This window comes from Symphalangus syndactylus, chromosome 14 (genome assembly GCF_028878055.3).
Source record: "Symphalangus syndactylus isolate Jambi chromosome 14, NHGRI_mSymSyn1-v2.1_pri, whole genome shotgun sequence".
Classification (NCBI taxonomy): Eukaryota; Metazoa; Chordata; class Mammalia; order Primates; family Hylobatidae; genus Symphalangus; species Symphalangus syndactylus.
This window is the reverse complement of record NC_072436.2, coordinates 35,751,475-35,772,542: the sequence shown is the minus strand read 5'-3', so window position 1 is coordinate 35,772,542 and position 21,068 is coordinate 35,751,475. Positions and strand designations below refer to the sequence as shown.

Genomic DNA, 21,068 nt, shown 5'->3' with positions numbered 1-21,068 from the left:
TCTTTACACTTTTTAAAAAAATATGAATTCCTAAATAATACATGCAATTATTTGCTTGTTTAATAATTTTACATATTTTATTCTACTTCTTGAATATTTAAATTCTTCTGAAATGTAACATTTTTGCTCAATATTAGTTTGTGTGACATAGTCATATTGATAGACATTATTATTCTAGTTTATTCATTTTCATGGCCATAGTGTATTATATTACATTTTATGAATATATTAATTTATATACTCATTTTCTAGATGGAAATTTAGGTTATTTTCAACTTTTGTTATTACAAACAATGTTTCTGTAAATGTTCTTGACATTATTCTCAGTAGCAACGATATGGAATCAACCTAGGTAGGTACTCATCAACAGTGGATTGGATAAAGAAAATGTATATATACACCATGGAATGCTATGCAGTCATAGAAAAGAATAATATGTTCTTTGCAGCAACATGGATGCAGTGGGAGGCCATTGTCTTAAATGAATAAATGCAGGAACAGAAAATGAAATACCACATAAGTCTAAGAGTTGAAATTATAAAAAAGAGGACTTGAATGTGGCTTCTTATACAAATATGATTGATTTTTTTCTCTATGATGCAAATTCAGTAGTGAATTGTTGAGCTATTGAAGATGCCCTCTTTGACTTTAATATATACTGCCAAATAATTTTTGCTTATTTTTTACTCCCCTTGCAATATAAATTGTTTCCATAGCTCCATATCTTTGTCACCATTTTGCCAGTTGGATAGGTGTGAAATGGCATCTTTTCACGGTTTTAATTTCTTGTTTCCGAATTACTAGTAAGGTTGGACATATTTTCATATGCTTATTGGGCATTTAGTTTTCCTTTTCTGATAATTCTGTTTGTATTTTTTGTCTTTATTCCTTTTGAGTTGTTTCCTTTTTCTTACCGATTCACAGAAACTCTTAATAAGTCTGTAGTAATACTTTGTTGAGATTTCAGAACCAAAGGCAAATGTTTAGGATCATTTGATGATTAATTTTATGTGTCAACTTGTCTGAGGCATGAGATACTTACATATTTGGTCAAACATTATTCTGGGTATGTCTGTAAGGGTGTTTCTGGGTGAGATTAGCATTTCAATTAATAGATGGAGTAAAGCAAATTGCCCTTCCTAAGCTAAGTGAGCAGGACTTAGCTAATCAATTGAAGAACTGAATAGAATAAAAAGGCCGAATAAGAAGTTATTTCTCCTGCCTGACTATTAAGCAGGAACATCGGTTTTTTTCTGGCCTTTAGACTCAGACTGAAACATTGGCTCTTCTTGTGTCTCAAGCCTGCTGAGTTTTGAACTGGTACTTATACCATCAGCTCTCCTGGCTCTCAGGCTTTTGGACTCAGACTGGAACTACACATCAGCTGTGCTGAATTTCCAGTTGTTGACTGCAAATCTTGCAACTTCATACACACACACACACACACACACATCCTATCAGTTCTATTTCTCTGGAGACTTCTGACTAATACAGAACATGAACTCCAAATGAAGAAATGGAATCCATCCTTAATTCCCAGTCCAGGGACCAGGCCAGACCAGCCACTCCATGAAGGAACCCATCAGAGCTGGAGGCTACCTCGTGCATCTGAGACCCCTATTCTCCTCTGCCATTGTGTGGTCCTGTGTACTTTTTTACCCACCTGGATAACATCTTGGAGAGGATTAGGGATAGAAAGAAGAGTCAGGAAGACTGAACTTTCATTAAAAAAAACCCAAATCAGCTTACTGTAAAGGAGACATTTAAATCAGAAGAAAATAATGTAAATGGGAAAGTTTAAACATCCCCCTTATCCCTATTACCCAGAAGAGTGAAGACTCATGAGAAAGATGAGACTAATAATAGAACATGAAGAGCTCCTTTTTTGTACATTTGATTATAGAGAGTAAACTGCAGTACCTTTTTGGTTATGTTAAAATCCTGTGTTAAATACCAAACAAATTTCAACAATTATTCCACTAGATTATTAAACTTTAATATTTTAAGCAATTTCTCCTTTGCTTAAATAAAATTTACAGCTACTTTTATGACTTTTGACCCTGTTTTAACAATAGCTAACTATTAACATATCTTAAATTTATGTAGTAAGAGATACCTGGATGTAAGAATTTATGCTCTACAAGGGGAAGAACAAAGGCAAATTTTAACAAAGAGATGTTCATATGCATATGCATTATTAAAACTGCACAACATGACCTTACCGTTCTGAATATCCACTTTCCTGGGCAAACCTCTGAAATGCACCCATGGGATCTGAGCCTGTGCTTAAGATGAATACCAGGGGAGTGTTGCATGACATGTCTTGATACACGGTAGCCAGGTCCACAGGTGGTGTCTCTATAAACTGTTTTCCAAGATTTTCTATCACAAAGTCTGTAAGAGCAAAAACCACCTGAAAGTTGAAAAGAAAAAAAAAAGTATGTTGAATGAGGATCCTTCATAATTTTATCCTAATTTTCTCCTTCAGCTCCTCAGAGGATGGTGCCCTGTGTTTTTGTACTTATTCTGTCTTGATTGGGTATACATCTTTTTATAGATATTATTTGGTGGATTTGTTCACCAAATATCTGTGGACAGCTATGGTTCTCATGACTCACAAGCAAGATGAAATATTAGGTAAGAGGGAAGTCCCTCAACATTCACTCTATTTATGGAGCTGCTGTCTCCCCTTCCTTGCTTCTTCTGTCCTGTTTCACATTCTTGTGGACTTTACTTTCAGCCCCTCTATTGCCTCTTTCTGCATTATTGATCTCTGTTTCCTTGATATTCCTATCATCATACAATTAAGCATTACTATATTCCATCCTTAAAAATAGAACTGAAACAAAGATCTTCCCTTGATGGCAGCTACTTTTCCAGCCACTATTTCATTTCTTTCCAAGCACTCACAAGCCAACTTTTCAGAAAACTGGCTCCATTTATTGTCTCCCTTTCTTCATCTCATTCACTCACCAGCCTCTTCTGACCCTTCTCTGGAACCAACCTCAGCCTTGATGATTTTGCCCAGTCCTGGCCATTTCCTACATCAGTTTGGTTCTTTCACTGATCCTACCCTACCCTACCTACCCCTCTCCTGTTCTTGCCGGCCTTGCCCCTCCCCAACCCATATGGAGCCTTCGTATGAGATAGAAAAAGGTGTCTCCTCTTCAAGGGACTTTTAATGTGCCAGAAAGCTGTCATGATAAATACACAGCCTACAATATCTACAAAGTGAATGGCTCCTCCATGGGTTATTCAGTGGACATCCTGCATAACTGCTAACAGCAGCCCTCCCTTTTGCCCTCCACTAGCTATCAACACCATTCTGCCCAAACAAGCCTTACTGTGTGTGTGTGTGTGTGTGTGTGTATGTGTGTGTGTGTATGTGTGTGTGTGTGTATGTAATGCTGTTGGGCAGGGAGGTGTCCCAACCTGGTCTAGGGCCATGGCCTTGGATCACACCCTTCTGTGGCCAACTTGGGAAAAGATGGTGTTCACATGCCTGTTTCTTTAAGTGAGGATGTATTATGGTACTAACTATAAAGGTGTCAGGGTCTAGAAGGAACAGCCATGAAATAGGGCCATCAGGTTTGGGGCTTAGTTCTAATTCTAGTTGTGTCACTGTGTGGCTAAGTATAATTCACTTAATCTTTCCAGCATCAATTTCTTTATATTTTTTTTCAGGTGGACACTCTTTTCTGTATAAATTTATGGGGTAAAAGTGTAATTTTGTCACACATATAGACTGCATTAGTGGTTGAGTCACAGCTTTTAGGGTTTCCATCACCTGAATAACATACACTGTGCTCATTAAGTAATTTTTTTAATCATCCATCCCCTTCCCACCTTCTCACCCCTGAGTCTCCGTTGTTTATCATCCCTTTCTCTACATTCATGTGTACATAATATTTAGCTCTCCCTTATGAGTGAGAACATGTGATATTTGCCTTTCTGTGTCTTACTTGTTTCAATTAAGACAGTGGTCTCCAGTTCCATCTATGTTGCTGCAAGAGACATGATTTTATATTTTTTTATGGATGAATACAGTATTCAATTGTGTATATATACCACATTTTCTTTAGCCAATCATCCATTGATGGACATGCAGGTCGATTCCATGTCTTTGCTACTGTGAACAGTGTTGTGATAAACTTATGAGTGCAATTATCTTTTTGATATATTGATTCCTTTCCTTTGGGTAGATACCTAGTAGTGAGACTGCTGGATCAAATGATAGTTCTTTTTACTTCTTTGAGAAATCTCTGCCAGGCATGGTGGCTCATGCCTGTAATCCCAGCACTTCAGGAGGTCGAGGCAGGTGAATTGTTTGAGCCCAGAAGTTTGAGGTTGCAGTGAGCTGTGATTGTGCCACTGCAATCCAGCCTGGGTGACAGAGTGAGATCATGTCTCAAAAAAAAATTTTTTATACTGTTTTCCATGGAGGTTGCACTAATTTACATTCCACCAAGAGTGGGAATGTGTATTCCCTTTTCTCTGCATCTTCACTGACATTTGTTATTTTTTTACTTGTTAGTAATAGCTATTTGGACTGGGGTACGATAATATCTCATTGTGGTTTTAGTTTGCATTTCTCTGATGATTAATGATGTCGAGTATTTTTCATATACCTGTTAGCCATTTGTATGTCTTTTGAAAAGTGTCTATTTATGTCGTCTGTCCATTTTTTAATTGGATTATCTCTTTTCTTTGTTATTGTTGTTGAGTTCCTTGTGTATTGTGGATATTAGTCACCTGTCAGATGCATAGTTTGCAAGTATTTTCTCCCATTCTGCAGGTTATTCATTTATTCTGCTGATTACTTCTTTTGCTGAGCAGAAGCTTCTTAGATTAAGTCCCATTTGCCTATTTTTTGTTGCCTGTGCTTTTGATGTCTTAGTTATTCATTCATTGCCTAGACCAATGTCAAGAAGAGTTTCCCTTGGTTTTCTTCTAGTATTTTTATAGTTTCAGATCTTATTTTTAAGTCTTTAATTCATCTTTAGTTGGTTTTTGTATACAGTGAGAGATAGGGGTCCAGTTTCATTCTTCTGCAAATGGTAATCCAATTTTCCCACCACCATTTACTGAAAGAGGTGTCTTTTTCCTATTGTATGTTCTTGTTGACTTTGCCAAAGATCGGTTGGCTGCAAATATGTGGCTTTATTTCTGGGTTTTCTACTCTGTTCCATTGATCTATGTATCCATTTTTATAACAGTGCCATGCTGTTTTGATTACTATAGCCTTGTAATATAATTTGATGTTAGATAGTGTGTTGCTTCCAGCTTTTTTCTTTTTGCTTTTCTTTTTGCATTGGCTATTTGGGGTCTTTTTGGTTCCATATAATTTTAGGATTGCTTTTTCTAATTCCGTGAAAAGTGATGTTGGTATTTTATAGGGTTTACATTGAATCTGTGGATTGCTTTGGACAGTATGGTCATTTTATTGATAGTAGTTCTTCTTATCCATGGGCATGGGATGTTTTTCCATTTATTTCTGTCATTCACAATTTCTTCAGTGTTTTGTAGTTTTCTTTGTAGAGATCTTTCACCTCCTTGGTTAAATATATTCCTAGGTATTGTTTTTTTTGTTGTTGTTGTGGTTTGTTTGTTTTTTGAGACAGAGTTTTGCTCTGTCACCCAGGCTGGAGTGCAGTGGCACAATCTCGGGTCACTACAACCTCCACCTCCTGGGTTCAAGCAGTTTTCCAGCCTCAGCCTCCCACGTAGCTGGGATTACAGGCAAGCACCACCACACCCAGGTAATTTTTTGTATTTTTAGTAGAAATGGGATTTTGCCATGTTGCCAAGGCTGGTCTCGAACTCCTGAGCTCAGGCAATCCACCCATCTTGGCCTCCCAAAGTGCTAGGATTACAGGTATGAGCCACTGCTCCCGGCCAGGTATTTTTTTTTTTTTTTGGTAGCTATTCTAAATGGGTTTGCCTTCTTAATTTCATTCTCAGCGAGATCATTATCAGTATATAGAAATGCTACTGATTTTCATATGTTGATTTTGTATTCTGCAACTTTCTAAATCCATTTATCAAATTTAAGAGTTTTAGGTGAAGTTTTAAATTTTATTTTTTGGATATATCATACTATACTGTATTATTAATAAACAGGAATAATTTGACTTCATCTTTTCCAAACTGTATGCCTTTTACTTCTTTCTCTTGCTTGATTGCTCTGGCTAGGACTCTAGCACTATGATGAAGAGAGGTGGTAAAAGTGGGCATCCTTGTTTTTCTCCAGATTTTTGAGGAAATGTTTTCAACTTTTCCTCATTCAGTATAATGTTGGCTGTGAGGTTATCTTATATGGGCTTTGTTATTTTGAGATATGTTCCTTCTATGCCTAATTTGTTGAGGGTTTTTATCATGAAGGGGTGCTGAATTTTATCAACGCTTTTCTGAGTCTACTGAGATGATCATATGATTTTTGTCCTCAAATCTGTTTATGTGATGTATCATATTTATTGATTTGCATATGTTAAATCATCCTTGCATCCCTGGATAAAACCCACTTGATATTATCTTTTAGATATTATCTTTATATTATCTTTTTGATGTACCATTGAATTAGGTTTGCTAGTATTTTGTTGGGGACTTTTGAGTCTATATTTATCAGGGATATTGGTCTATAGTTTTCTTTTTTTGTTGTGTCCTTATCTGGTTTTGGTGTCAGGATAATACTGGCCTCACAGAATGTGTTAGAGAGAATTCCCTCCTTCTCTATTTTTGGAACAACTTCTTTTATCGTTTTTATTTCAAAAGGCCTTGATTATATAAACCATTTGCTTTTTACTTTGCTAAAAAGTAATCCAAGAGTTTACAATGAGTTACAATATACAACACACCAATAACTTATTTCTTGGGGTTGCTATTTAAATACCAAAATGGTAACACACTCATGAAATGCTTTTGAACTTAAAAAGTTGGAGAAATGTTTTTCTCACAAACAGAACAAACTGTCATTAATATTACATAGTGATCTTGGTTCTCAGTGGCTTTAACACAAGCTACTCGTTTGTTACAAGCATATGTAACATGCAATTTCTCATGTGTGTGAACTAATTTTCTTTATGAGACATTTTAAATATGCAGAAAATAAATGTGCATAAAACATACCCTCATTTGGGCGCTAGTCACCCAATACATATATCCAAGAACATGGTTAAGTACATAAAATACAGAAAGGAGATGCATCAGTTAAAGCTATGAAGAGGATTCCTGCAGAATTAGCATGCGGTTTCCTATCCTTTGATTTGTCCCAGTGCTAGTTGTCTCTCCAGGAAGGTGGAAGGTGGAAGGTGAATGATTCTCAGGTGGAAGAAGGGGCTGTACCATAGAAGTGAGTTATGTATGCATGCCAGCCCAAGGGTTGTATCTCACTATCATTGCTAAATGGTTCTCCCCACTTTCATATTAGGTGGTTTAGAGTTCTCTGCTGTTTACAATAGTGTATTAAAGATCTTGTTCATACAAAAGATAACATAGTAACTCCTATCTTAGTTACTCACTTCATTCATTTTAGTTATTCCAGTCAGTATAAATGAACCAGGCCTGCTTCCTGATGTTGAAATCATCACTGGCATAATGGCCTGAATAGAGTGTTTCCTTATGACTGGCAACATGCTGAGATGGCAGGAGTATGGAAGATTTCCTGGCTTGACATTTCTGATCAGTTCTTCAGCTTTAGATTTTGTGCAGTCTGTATATACATTTCCTGGCTTGACATTTCTGATCAGTTCTTCAGCTTTAGATTTTGTGCAGTCTGTATATACATTTCCTGACTTTCAAAGTCCTTATCAGATCCCACTCTACCCAAGAAAGTCTTGCCATCCTACAGTGGACTTGCAGTGGACTTAACTCTGTAGTTATGCTGAGGTCTTTCTCTCTGTGCTCCACTGTACTGTGCTGCTGCAGGTTCCTAGATAGCCACACTGACCTGCTTGGTTCTCAAGGACTTCTTCATATCACATGGCTGGAACTGATCAACTTCTCCCTGTGCCTCTTTTGGATATTTTTCTGTCCTATTCTCATGGAGATCTTGATGGCAGTAATGGCAAGAATTTGCTGTGGAAATGGCTTAGATTACTTATAATCTATAAGGCCTAGATATACAGGCATTTCTTAAAAATCACCCTCTGCAAAATCCCATGTCTGGATTGTGGGATCATTAGAGACTATTCAATCTCTTCCCTCTTTATCACCAAGTTCTTTGCTAGGAGATCCTCTCTCTTTTTTATAAAATTAAATTTTCCATTATGATATATGTGACTCTATTATGTTTTGCTTAAAACCCTCTTTTTAGCTTTGCTGCTTGATCCTTCACACAGTCTCTGGCTGAAGCCCTCAGAGCATTTTTCAGTTTATCCCTTCCATCAGAAGCCATCTGGCATTTCCAAAAGCAATTCCTGGCTTCAGAGGAATACTCTTTTGAAGGTATTGATGGGTGAGTGCACAAATTCACCACTGAAAAATTCTCTGTGACTGGGAATTCCCTGCCCAGAGAAAGGGCATGGTTCTGTGTTTTCTTTGGATGAGAAGATAAGTTTAAATATTTGGGAATAAGGATTCCCTGCTCATCCTTCACTAGTGACAAATCTCATTAAAGCTGTAGTGTATTAGGTGACTTATCGGGACCCTGAGTGACCTAGTGAAATTGTGCATTATAATAGAACCCTTGTCCTTACACTTCTTAGCATCATACTCAAGTTTCTGAGACCTAAAGAAAAAATAAGAAAATGTTAAGTGGAATAAGGAAGTGTATTTTTCCTTGTAGAAGGCTAATGGATAGGTCATTAAACAGGTTATGAGAATTACAGTAACTCAAAATTTAAATTGGTAATAATTACTGCATACTTTTGTAGCAGTATTATCAGCAAAAATCCATCAAGATAAACTTTCTTTCTCAAGTTCAGTATTAGTCTTCCACGATTTATTTAATTTTTCTATGTCTTCCTTCACTTGATCCAAATAGTGGCTTAAAAAATTCTTGAGAGAAACACTCCACATACTAGGAATATAGAAGAGAACTTCCTCAACCTGATAAGGGATGGTGTATTAGTCCATTTTCATGCTGCTGATAAAGACATACGTGAGACTGGGCAATTTACAAAAGAGAGTTTAATTGGACTTACAATTCCACGTGGCTGGGGAAGCCTCACAATCATGGCAGAAGGCAAGGAGGAGCAAGTCACACCTTACATGGATGGCAGCAGGCAAAGAGAGAATGCTTGTGCAGGGGAACTCCTCTTTTTAAAACAATCAGATCTCATGAGACTTATTCACTATCACGAGAACAGCACGGGAAAGATTTGCTCCCATGATTCAATTACCTCCCACTGGGTCCCTCCAACAACACATGAGAATTCAAGATGAGATTTGGATGGGGACACAGCCAAACCATAAAAGATATCTATGAAAAACTGACAGCTAACATCATACTTAATGATTAAAGACTGAATGCTTTTCTTCTAAGATCAGGAACAAGGCAAGGATCTGCTCTTATAACATCTATTCAACATTGTGTTGTAGGTTCTATCTAGGGCAATTAAGCAAGAAAAATAAAAGCATATAGATTGGAAAAGATGAACTAAATTTATCTTTATTTGAAGGTGACATGATTTTGTACATACAAAACACTAGGGAACTCACTCAAAAACTATTAGAACCAATAAACAAGTTTGGCAAGGTTGCAGGATACAAAACTGTACAAAAATCAACTGTATTTCTGTACAGCAGTAATGAGAAAGGAGAAAATGGTTTTAGTCCGTTTTGTGCTGCTATAATAGAAAACTTGAGACCGGGTAATTTATAAAAAAAATACATTTATTTGGCTTATGGTTCTGGAGGCTGGAAGTCCAAGAGCATGATATGGTATCTGACAAGGGCCTCTATACTGCCTCATCCCATGGTGGAGGGCAGAAAGGTAAGACAGGGCAAGACAGCAAGACAGCAAGAGAGGCCCAAACTTGCTTTTATAACAAGGCCACTCTTGTGATAACTAAATCACTCATATGACAATGTCTCTAACGCTTCATGAGCTCAGAGTCCTCATGATCTAATCACTGCTTAACACTGCTGTATTGGAGATTAAGTTTCTAATAAAGGAACTTTGGGGAACACATTTAAATCACAGCAAAAATTAAGAAAGCAATTCAATTTACAATAGTACCAGAAAGAATAGATTACTTAAAAATAAGTTTAACAAAAGAAGTATAAAACTTCTTCTCTGAGAACTATGAAATACTGTTGGATAAAGTTAAAGAAGGTCCAAATAAGTGGAAAAACACCACATGTTCATAGATCAGATGACTTAATGTTGTTAAGATGTTAATATTCCCCAAATTGATCTTCAGGTTCAATGCCATTCTTATCAAAATCTTAGCTGGCTTCTTTTCAGGAACTGACAAGTTCATTCTAAAACTCATGAAAGTTCAAGGGACCTGGAATAGCGAAAACGATCTTGAAAAAGGAAAACAAAGTTGGAGGAGTCATGCTACTGGATTGTAAAACTTACTTCAAAGCTGCAGTAATCAAGACGGTGTGATATTGGAATAAAGATAGACATATAGGCTAATGGAATAAAATTGAGAATTCAGAAATAAACTCTCACAATTGTAGTCAACTGATTTTCAGCAAGGCTGCCAGAATCATTCAGTGGGTAAGGAATAGTCTTTCAACAAACGATGCTGTGACAACTGGTAGCCACATGCAAAAGAATGAAGTTGGGGCCAGGCGTGGTGGCTCAGGCCTGTAATCCCAGCACTTTGGGAGGCCCAGACTGGTGGATCATCTGAGGTCAGGAGTTCGAGACCAGCCTGGACAACATGGTGAAACCTGTCTCTACTAAAAATACAAAAAGATTAGCCAGGCGTGGTGGTGGGCACTTGTAATCCCAGCTACTTGGGAAGCTGAGGCAGGAGAATTGCTTGAACCCAGGAGGCGGAGGTTGCAGTGAGCTGAGATCGTGCCACTACACTCCAGCCTGGGTGATAAGAGCAAAACTCTGTCAAAAAGAAAAGAAAAGAAAAAAAAGAATGTTGGACTCCTACATCACACTTCACACCATACACAAAAATTAACTCAAGGCCAGGTGTGGTAGCTCATGCCTATAATCCCAGCACTTTGGGAGGCCAACGCAGGTGAATCACGAGGTCAAGAGATGGAGACCATTCTGGCCAACATGATGAAACCCCATCTACTAAAAATACAAAAATTAGCTGGGCGTGGTGGCACACACCTGTAGTCCCAGCTACTTGGGAGGCTGAGGCAAGAGAATCACTTGAACCTGGGAGGTGGAGGTTGCAGTGAGCTGAGACCGTGCCACTGCACTCTGGTCTGGCGACACAGTGAGACTATGTCTCAAAAAAAAAAAACAAACAAATTAACTCAAAATGTATCAAAGATCTAAATGTAAGAGCCAAAACTATGTGATTTTTTTTTTTTTTTAACAGAGTTTCGCTCCTATTGCCCAGGCTGGAGTGCAATGGTGCGATCTTGGCTCACCACAACCTCTGCCTTCTGGGTTCAAGCCAATCTCCTGCCTCAGCCTCCTGAGTAGCTGGGATTACAGGCATGCACCACCACACCTGGCTAATTTTGTATTTTTAGTAGAGACGGGGTTTCTCCATGTTGGTCAGGCTGGTCTCGAACTCCTGACCTCAGGTGATCAGCCTGCCTCGGCCTCCCAAAGTGCTGGGTAAATTCTCAGAAGAAAACATAGGTGTAAATGTTTATGACCTTGGATTAGGCAATGGTTTCTTAGTTGTGACACCAAAAGCACAAGCAACAGAAGAAAAAAAATAGATAAACTGGACATCATCAAAATTAAAAGCTTTTGTGCTTCAAAAGGACACTACCAAGAAAGTGAAAAGACAGCCCATAGGATGGGAGAACATTCTTGCAAATCATATATCTGATAAGAAACTTGTAGCTAGGATATTAAAAAAACCCTTTTACAACTGCATGATAAAAAGACAATCCAGTTTAAAATGGTAAAGAATCTGAATAGACAGTTCCACAAATAGCCAAGAAGCACAAGAAAAGATGCTCATTATCATTAGGGAAATGCAAATCGAAGCCATAAGGTACCATCTCACACCCACTAGCACGGCTATAATAAAAAAGATAACAATAAATGTTGTCAGGGTGTGGAGAAATTGGAACCCTCATACACTGATGGTGGGAATGTAAAATGATACAGCCTTTTAGGAAAACAGTCTGGCAGTTCATCGAAAAGTTAAACATACCATATAATGCAGCAATTTCACTAAGTAAATACATAAGAGAAATTAAAACCCATGTCCACACAAAAACTTGTACACAAATGTTTATGGCAGCATTAGTCATAATAGTCAGAAAGTGGAAACAACATAAATGTTCATCAACTGAGAATGAATATATAAAATGTGGCATATCCATGCAATAGTATATTATTTGCAATAAAAGGGAATGAAGTACAGACACTTGATACAGCAGAGACGAATCTTTAAAATATTATGTTAAGCGAAAGGACGAGACACAAAAAAACAGAATAGGCAAATCTGTAGAGACAGAAGTAGACTGGTGTTGGTGATGATGGCACTGGGGGATGATGGCTATGGGTATGGCGTTTCTTCAGGGGGTAATTAAAACGTTCTAAATTGTGACGGTTGCTCAACTCTGTGAAGATCTTAAATGCCATTGAAGTGAATATCTTAAATGGGTGAATTGTATAATAAGTAGATTATCCCTCAATAAAGTTGTTAAAAATGTTGTTATTACACATGATCAAAGAGTATGTCTGTGACAGCTAATGTGGCATTTTTAACATTTTCAAGTAACTCTTGCTTAATCTGTATGACATAGAGATCTTTCTTACTTAGCAAGCAGTTGTGCCAAGCATCAACGAGACTCTTTTGGGGAATTTTCTTCCGGATATTCTGCTTAAATAAATAGTCAGTACACGGCAGAATTAACAACAAGGACTTAACACTGCGTTCATACATCTGGGGTTTACCAAATTGGGAAAAGCTTGCAATTGTTGCTCTAAGTGAGATTCATCAAAATTCTGGTTTCTCTATGGTTTTCAACGGAGAAAACCAGCTGTCACAGAAACTGCCTTCTTTGTGAGGTGGAGGAAACCTGGATTGAAACACCAGTCCTGCCAACATTTGAGTTTCCAGTGGATTTAGCCTTGGAAACCAAGATGCTTCAGGGAACGATGTATGACCTCATCTCTATGATAGCTTTGAAAACAGTTTCTCCTTATGTATATTTAATCACCTTAAAACAGTGGTTCTCAAAGTATGTTTGCAAAATCCCAGCATTAGCATCACGTGGTAACTTCTTAGAAATGCAGGTTCTTGGTCTTTAGCCCAGACCTACTGAATCAGAAATTGGGGGATGGGCCCCAGGAGTCTGTTTTAACAAGACCCCCAAATGATTCTGATGGACACCAAAATTTGAGAACACTGGTGTAGAGAACTTGTCTTAGCTTCGTTCTGTGGTGATGAATTATTCTCTATCAAGCAAGCTTTATTTATCTCTGAATTATGGTAGTTTTTTTTCTCTTTCTAGTTCAAATTCCTAATAACCTTTTCTGAGAAGTTGATACTATTGATGCCAAAGAAAGAGTTGTTGGGATGACAAACATTCTATTTCCTGTTGCAGTTCTAATGAGCTTATACCATGTGGCTTACTAAGAGTTTTTGAAATGAAATTTTATCTTTAGGTCTAAACACACTATTTATGAAGAAGGCTTGGTTTTCGTGTAAAACTACAGTTTCCCACAGAAGCCGTTTTGTTGGACTATCCTCCTTCTTCCAATAGAGCAGTTGATTGCACCATATAGAGGCACTGGACGCCCAATAACCTCCGTTTGTGAACAGACCTGGAAACAACAGTTTGGTTACCCTGAACTCTCTCATCACAGACATCTTGTTTCTAGTCTTGTCTTAGTTCTAAGGCTTCTTTACATACTCTTTTTCTCTAGTCAGGGAATCTAGATCTTCAGTTTTGAAATGGAATTTGGATTCTTCACTCTTGAGCCCCAATTTCTTTAGCAAGTTGTTCTTTGGCATCAATAGCAGGGTAAGGATTGTTCCTAAATGCTTTGATGAGGGCTCTAATTGGTAGGAGGTGTAGCTGGGACCACACTGTCATACTTGAATCTTTTCTTCAGGTGATACTGTCCTTGGTCTTGGCTGATCCAGGTTCCTGTCTTCTCTGGAATGGGTGTCTAGCTCTTAATTTCTGAAACCTAATCTGGGTTTTGATTAGCGTTGATTTGTGAATATATGCTACCAATTGTTTGGTATTATAACCTGGGTAAGGTTTTTGGTTGACGGCATTGATAAGAATTTTCGATGAAACCTCTGTGAATTTGGTATGACAGTGTCTACTGTTTGTAGCTTTGGTCACATGTGGACAGCTATCCTATACACGTTGCAAGAGAGTTTAGGTGTTCAAGGATGTGACTAAGAGTCAAAATATTTTTTTACTATGGAAAATTTCAAGTACATATAAAATGAGAGAATAGTGAACTTGATGCTTCACCCACCTTCAACATTTTTTAGTACAAGGACAATCTTATTTGATTAACGCCCCCACCCACTCCCTCAGCCTCTAGGATTATTTTAAAGTAAATCTAATGCATCATATGATCTTATCCTTTAGTAATTCAATATGTTTCTACAAGACAGAGACTCTTTAAAAAAGTATAACCACATAGGCCAGGCATGGTGGCTCACACCTGTAATCCCAGCACTTTGGGAGGCCAAGGTGGGAGGAACACCTGAGCTCAGGAGTTCAAGACCAGCTTGGGTAACATGGTGAAACCCCATTTCTACAAAAAGAATACAAAAATTAGCTGGGCGTGGTGGTACATGTCTGTGGTCCCAGCTACTTGGGAGGCTGAAGTGGGAGGATCCTTTGAGCGGAGGTTGCAGTGAGTGCAGATCATGCCACTGCACTCCAGCCCAGGCAACAGAGAGAGACTCCATCCCCGCACCCCCCCCAAAAAAACAACAAACCAACGAAACAAACAAACAAAAAAACCATAATCACAGTACCACAATTACATCTAAAAAATTAACAGTAATTCCTTAATATTATCAAATATGTAGTGTTCACATTTCCCTGAATAAATTATAAATGTATGTGAGCATATGTTTAAATAATAGTATGTTATTGTGTATATTTAACAGTATGTAATTATGTATATTTAGTATGTTAAGTTAGGATCTAAATAAAGCTTATACATAGAGATTATTTTGTCTTCTAAGTCTCTTCTAATCTATAAACTTCATCGTCTCCTACTTACCTTTGAAAAACAAACAAACCAAATGTGTTCTTAAAGAAATCAGATTTTATGTCTTGCAAAAATTTTCATAGTCTATAATTTTCTAGCTTCAATGTCTTTATTTTGAAAATTCCTTTTTTTGACTTATGGCATCTAGTTATCCTCTCATGTTTCCACCATCCAACCTGGTAGCTATTGTCCATATTCACTGGAGACTTTCCACCTGAATCAAAGCCAGCCTTCCTTTCTATTACATGTTTGTTCCATTGAACAAAGTGTTACTGATTTATCTACTGCATCCCAGGCACCATCTGAGGTGACACAACCCAGGTTCAGGGTTCATGTGGACATCCACCAGCCTAATCTTGCAGTTCCTTGGCCTCTAACTCCAGTGCACATCCTCTTATCTCTTTCACAGTCACCCACACCCATGGTCAACCTCAGAACATTGTCATCACTTGGAACTGTTCCCCATTAGAAATTTTAAGCTCAATTTTGATTATAACCTCTCCCATCCTTCCAGTTGTGCCACATCCCTAGTCTAACTACATCACTTCTCAAAGAAATTTCTACCTACTTGTTGTTCCTTTTCTTCCAGTCTATAAGCCCTTCCTATATCTCTTCTTTTTCCTATAACTACTCTTATCAACACTCTCAATGGTCTTGCATTCTCTATTCTTTTATTATAATCAACTGTATTTAAGGTCAACCACATAACTTATTTTCTGTGTTCCTACAGAGTGATATAGTTTGAATATTTGTCCCCTCCAAATCTCATGTTGAAATGTGATTCCCAATATTGGAGGTGGGGCCTAATGGGAGGTGTTTGGGTCATGGAGGTGGATCCCTCATGAATGGCTTGGTGCTCTCCCCACAGAAATAAGTGAGTTCTCACTCTATTAGTTCATATAAGAGCTAGTTGTTTAAAAGAATCTGGTGCCTCTCTCCCCTCTTTCTTGCTCTCTCTCACACCATGTGACATGTTTGCTCCCCCTTTGCCTTTCACCATATGTAAAAGCTTCCTGAGGCCTCACCAGAAGCCAAGAAGATGTTGCTGCCATACTTGTACAGCTTGCAGAACTGTGAGCCCAATGGACTTCCTTTCTTTATAAATTATCCAGCCTCAGGTATTTCTAAATAGCAATGCAAAATGGACCAGTACAGAAAATTGGTACTGAGGAATGGGGCATTGCTACAAAGGTACCAGAAAATGTGGAAGCAGCTTTGAACTGAGTAATGAGCAGAGGCTGGAAGAGTTTGGAGGGCTCAGAAGACAGGAAAATGAGGGAAAGTTTGGGACTTCTTAGAGACTGTCTAAGTTGTGACCAAATGCTGACAGAAATATGAGCAGTGAAAGCCAGGCTGATGAAGTCTCAGATGGAAATAAGGAACTTGCTGGGAACTGGAACAAAGGCCACCCTTGTTATGCCTTAGCAAAGGACTTGGCTGTATTGTGTCCATGCGCTAGAGGTTTGTGGAAGGTTGAATTTAAGAGTGATGACCTAGGTTATCTGGTGGAAGAAATTTCAAATTTTTCATAATCTAATCTTTTCACCACAAAGTGGTCAATAAGTGCCATAGCTCCTTCTAACAGCCTACAATCAGATATGGAAGGAAAGAAATGACTTAAAGTTGCGACTTATAATTAAAAGGGAAATTGAGGGTAAAAATTTGGAAAATTTGTAGCCTGCTTATGTGGTAGGGAAGGAAAGAGCATTTTCAGGAAAGGATTCTAAGAGGTCTGCAGAACAACAACTTGCTAGAGAGATTTGCATGACTAAATTGGAGCCAGGTGCTACCATTCAAGGCAAGGGGAAAAAAGACTTCAAAGGCATTTCAGAAATCTTCCAGGTAGTCCCTTCCATTGCAGGTCCAGAGCCCTGGGAGGCAAGAATAGTTTCAGTAGACAAGCCTTGGGCGTCACTGTCCTGAGCCACCTATGGAAGCTGCTCCCCAAATCCCAATATCTCCAACTCTACCCTTGGCTCAGAGGGCTCCAGGCACAGCTTGGGCTGCTACTCTGGAGGGCACAATTCATAAGCCTTGGTGGCTTCCATGTGATGTTAAGTCTGCAGCTGGGCAGAATGCAAGAGTGAAGGAGGCTTGGCAGCTTCCACCTAGATTTCAGATGTATTGGAAAGCCTGGGTGCCCAGGAAGAAGCCTGCTGTAGGGGTGGGATCCTCATAGAGAGACCCTACTAGAGTAGTGCCAAGGGAAAATGTGGGGTTAGAGCCCCACACAGAGTCCCCACTGGGGTGTTGCCTAGTGGAGCTGTGAGAATGGTAGAGATACTGGCAGTGCACACCCTCAGTCTGGGAAAGCCATAAGCATTCAACTACAACCCAGTAGGGCAGTCAACATGGACAGCTGCCCAAAAGGCCATGGGGACAGGGCTTACTAAGGCCTTGGGAGCCCACACTTTGCACCAGTGTGCTCAGGATGCAGGACATGGTGTCAAGGATTATTCTGGAACTTTAAGATTTAGTGTCTTCCCTACTGGGTTTCAGACTTGCATGGAGCCGGTTGCCCTTTCCTTTTGGCTGATTTCTCCCTTTTGGAATAGGAATGTTTACCCAATGCCCAAACCACCATTGTGTCTTGGAGGTAAATAACTTGTTTTTGATCTCATGGGTTCATAAGTGGAAGGAACTTGCCTTGGGTCTTAGATGAGATATTGGACTTTGAAACTTTGAGTTAGCACTGGGATGAGTTAAGGCTTTTGAGGACTGTTGGGAAGGCATGATTGTATTTTGTAATATGAGAAGGACATGAGAGTTTGGGGGCCAGGAGTGGAATAATATAGTTTGGATGTTTGTCCCCTCCAAATCTCATGTTGAAATGTGATCCCCAATATTGAAGGTAGGGCCTAGTGGGAGGTGTTTGAGTTATGGAGGTGGATCCCTCGTAAATTGCTTGGTGCTCTCTCCATAGAAATGAGTGAATTCTTGCTCTAGTAGCTCACATAAGAGATAGACGTTTAAAACAGTCAGGTGTCTCCCTCCCCTCTTTCTTGCTTCCTCTCTCACCATGTGATGTGCCTGCTCCCCCTTTGCCTTTCACCATATGTAAAAGCTTCCTGAAGCCTCACCAGAAGCCAAGAAAATGCTGGTGTCATGCTTGCACAGCCTGCAGAACTGTGAGCCAAATAAACCTCCTTTCTTTATAAATTACCCAGCCTCAGGCATTCCTTTATAGCAATGCAAAGCAGACTAACACACAGAGATAGCAGAAAATCCTACAACATAGCATCAACACCTCCCAAATATGCTTTCATCTTTTCCAGTTAGTTTTTTCTCCCTTTTCCCAAAGGAACAATCTCCATTTTCCTCTAATGCTTCCTGGAACTCACCAATCAAATCCTTAGCAGATAATATTATACCTTTATTAACAATAAAATTAGGAATTATATCTAAATGCATAGAAACTGGAACTGTCCTGAATGCTTCATTCATTCTGTTGATAACTTGTGCTGTGTTGAAACTTGCACCTCCTTGGCTTCCATGACACTTTTTTTTTCTCCTAGTGTTTTTCCTGACCCTCTGCTATTTCTTCTTATGGGCTCCTTATCCTTTCTCTCTGCCTTTTAAAAGTTGGTGGTAATCAGAGCTTCATTTTTGCCCATGTTTCCTCTTATTCTGTCTTATTCCTCTACGATCCTAACAACTCCCACAGTTTTACTTTCCAACTGAATGCTGATTCCCAAATCTCTATTTCTAATTCATATATCTCTCTACAGTTTCCTACTTCCATATGAGCTGACTTTCAAACTGCTATCCACTCTGATAGCCGTAGAATCAACAGCATCTTTCTCTCACATATTACTCCTTTCACATTTGCTTAGTTGTTGGCACAACTAACCCCTTTGGCATGCAAACGGAAACTGGGGGCCATATCAGTTGCCTCATCTCCATGCTCCCCTTCATCTCTCTACTACCTCTGTCTTAATTCAGACTGCCATAATTTCTTTCATCTTCAAACAAGTCCTGGCAACTATGGCTTTGTACCCTTCAAATGTCTCCTCTCCATTGTTGTCAAGATCTGAAAGGCCCATTATTTCCCTTCTAAAGCTTCCCAACAGACCCCATCCCTTCAACAGAGAGCACAGTACTCTAATGGCACACACCAGGGAAGGCCCTGGCTGGCTCTCTTTCATAATTCTCTATATAAAACATTATGTTCTAGTAATAACACAGAACCATGTTTCTTTTTTCTTTTTTGAGACGGAGTCTCACTCTGTCGCCCAGGCTGGAGTACAGTGGCGCGATCTCGGCTCACTGCAAGCTCCGCCTCCTGGGTTCATGCCATTCTCCTGCCTCAGCCTCCCGTGTAGCTGGGACTACAGGCGCTCGCCACCATGCCCGGCTAATTTTTTTTTGTATTTTTAGTAGAGACGGGGTTTCACCGTGTTAGCCAGGATGGTCTCAATCTCCTGACCTCGTGATCACCCGCCTCGTCCTCCCAAAGTGCTGGGATTACAGGCGTGAGCCACAGTGCTCGGCCCATGTTTCATTTTTTTGAGGTATCTCCCAAACTTGGCCATTGTTACTCTCAAATACATTTATAAATCATAACTGGCTAGTGAGCTTTAGTAGAAATAATTGTAACACAGTCCTTTAATAAAAAAATGCCCTACCTTTTCTTCTTTAAAACATTTAATAAGAATTAGCTTATGGAAAGAACTCAATCCTGCACTCCATGGATCCTGGCGTGCGGCCTCCTTTTCCTGTCTCATGTGTTTCTCTTCGTGTTTCATTTTAGAATAGCCTTCCCATTCCTGTGGGTTAATATAAGTCTCAAAAGATCCTGGAAATACAATTTAAAGAAGATAATTTAATTAGATTTGTTTTGGCTTTGAAATTAAATAATGTTTGGTAATTTAAAAATATCTCTGTATTTACTATCAGTTTTAACCACTAGTATACTGTAAATACATCAGTCTCCCCTGCTACCCAACCTAATCAAAAAGTAAAGAATTAAAAATGTAATCAGAAAATAGAAGCAAACCACTTACAAAAAACAAAAACAAAACAAAATATTAGGAAGGTTAAAAATAAAAGGATGCATAGAGATACTTAAGCAAATGTGAGCAAAAATAAGATTGAAGTGATAAGGGTAATATTGAGTTAACTGGAATTCAAAGCAAACATAATCAAATGGGACAAAGTAGGTTCTTATATTAATAAAAATAAATCCATAATAAAAACACAATAAAATGAACCCAGGTGTGCCAGAAAATAGCATAAAAATATGTCAAATAATCACTGTTAGAGGTAGAAGAAAAAGCAAGAAAAAAGATAAAATCAGTCTATGATAAATGAAGTAAACTGAAAATTCTGGCATATGTAATTTGAACACTATAAATAATAGCTGAATACGTTGACATATTTACATTATGCCCTAATAAATGATACATCATCCCCTGCTCCCTGGCTATAGAATATAAGAAATGGATTTGTATCTTGTATGAAAGTTAGGATCATAGTTAGTTCTTACAATGGTTATAACATGTACTAAGAATTCGCACTGACATTTCTGTAGGTACAGAATGCATATGGTATAAACCTTTCAGAAAGCCAAAATAACTAGTGTGTTCTCCAGGGAGGAAACAGGTTTGTTGGGTTGGCCATTAGGCACAATTGTTGGCTTGCATTTCAGGCTAGAAAACAACTTTCTCTAGCTTGTCTGCAGGGGCTCTCCTCTGAGGGCTTAATCATAGCAATCAGAAAGCTAGTGACACAAAAATTCAGTGACATTTCTGACCATGGCCTTGGGGTAGTGTTC

The 21,068-nt window shown here is 38.6% G+C and overlaps 1 protein-coding gene across 10 annotated transcripts in view; it reads right to left on the bottom strand.

Moving 5' to 3' along the window:
* Positions 1 to 21,068, bottom strand: part of DNAH6 (dynein axonemal heavy chain 6) — a 350,848-nt gene that overhangs the window by 52,728 nt on the left and 277,052 nt on the right. For all 10 annotated transcript variants that reach the window (XM_055243630.2, XM_055243633.2, XM_063617552.1 and 7 more), the window contains 2 exons: positions 19,921 to 20,090; positions 2,223 to 2,413 (listed from right to left, as the gene is read on the bottom strand). In XM_055243630.2, coding sequence (XP_055099605.1) covers positions 2,223 to 2,413; positions 19,921 to 20,090 — 361 coding nt within the window. The remainder of the gene's footprint in view (positions 1 to 2,222; positions 2,414 to 19,920; positions 20,091 to 21,068) is intronic.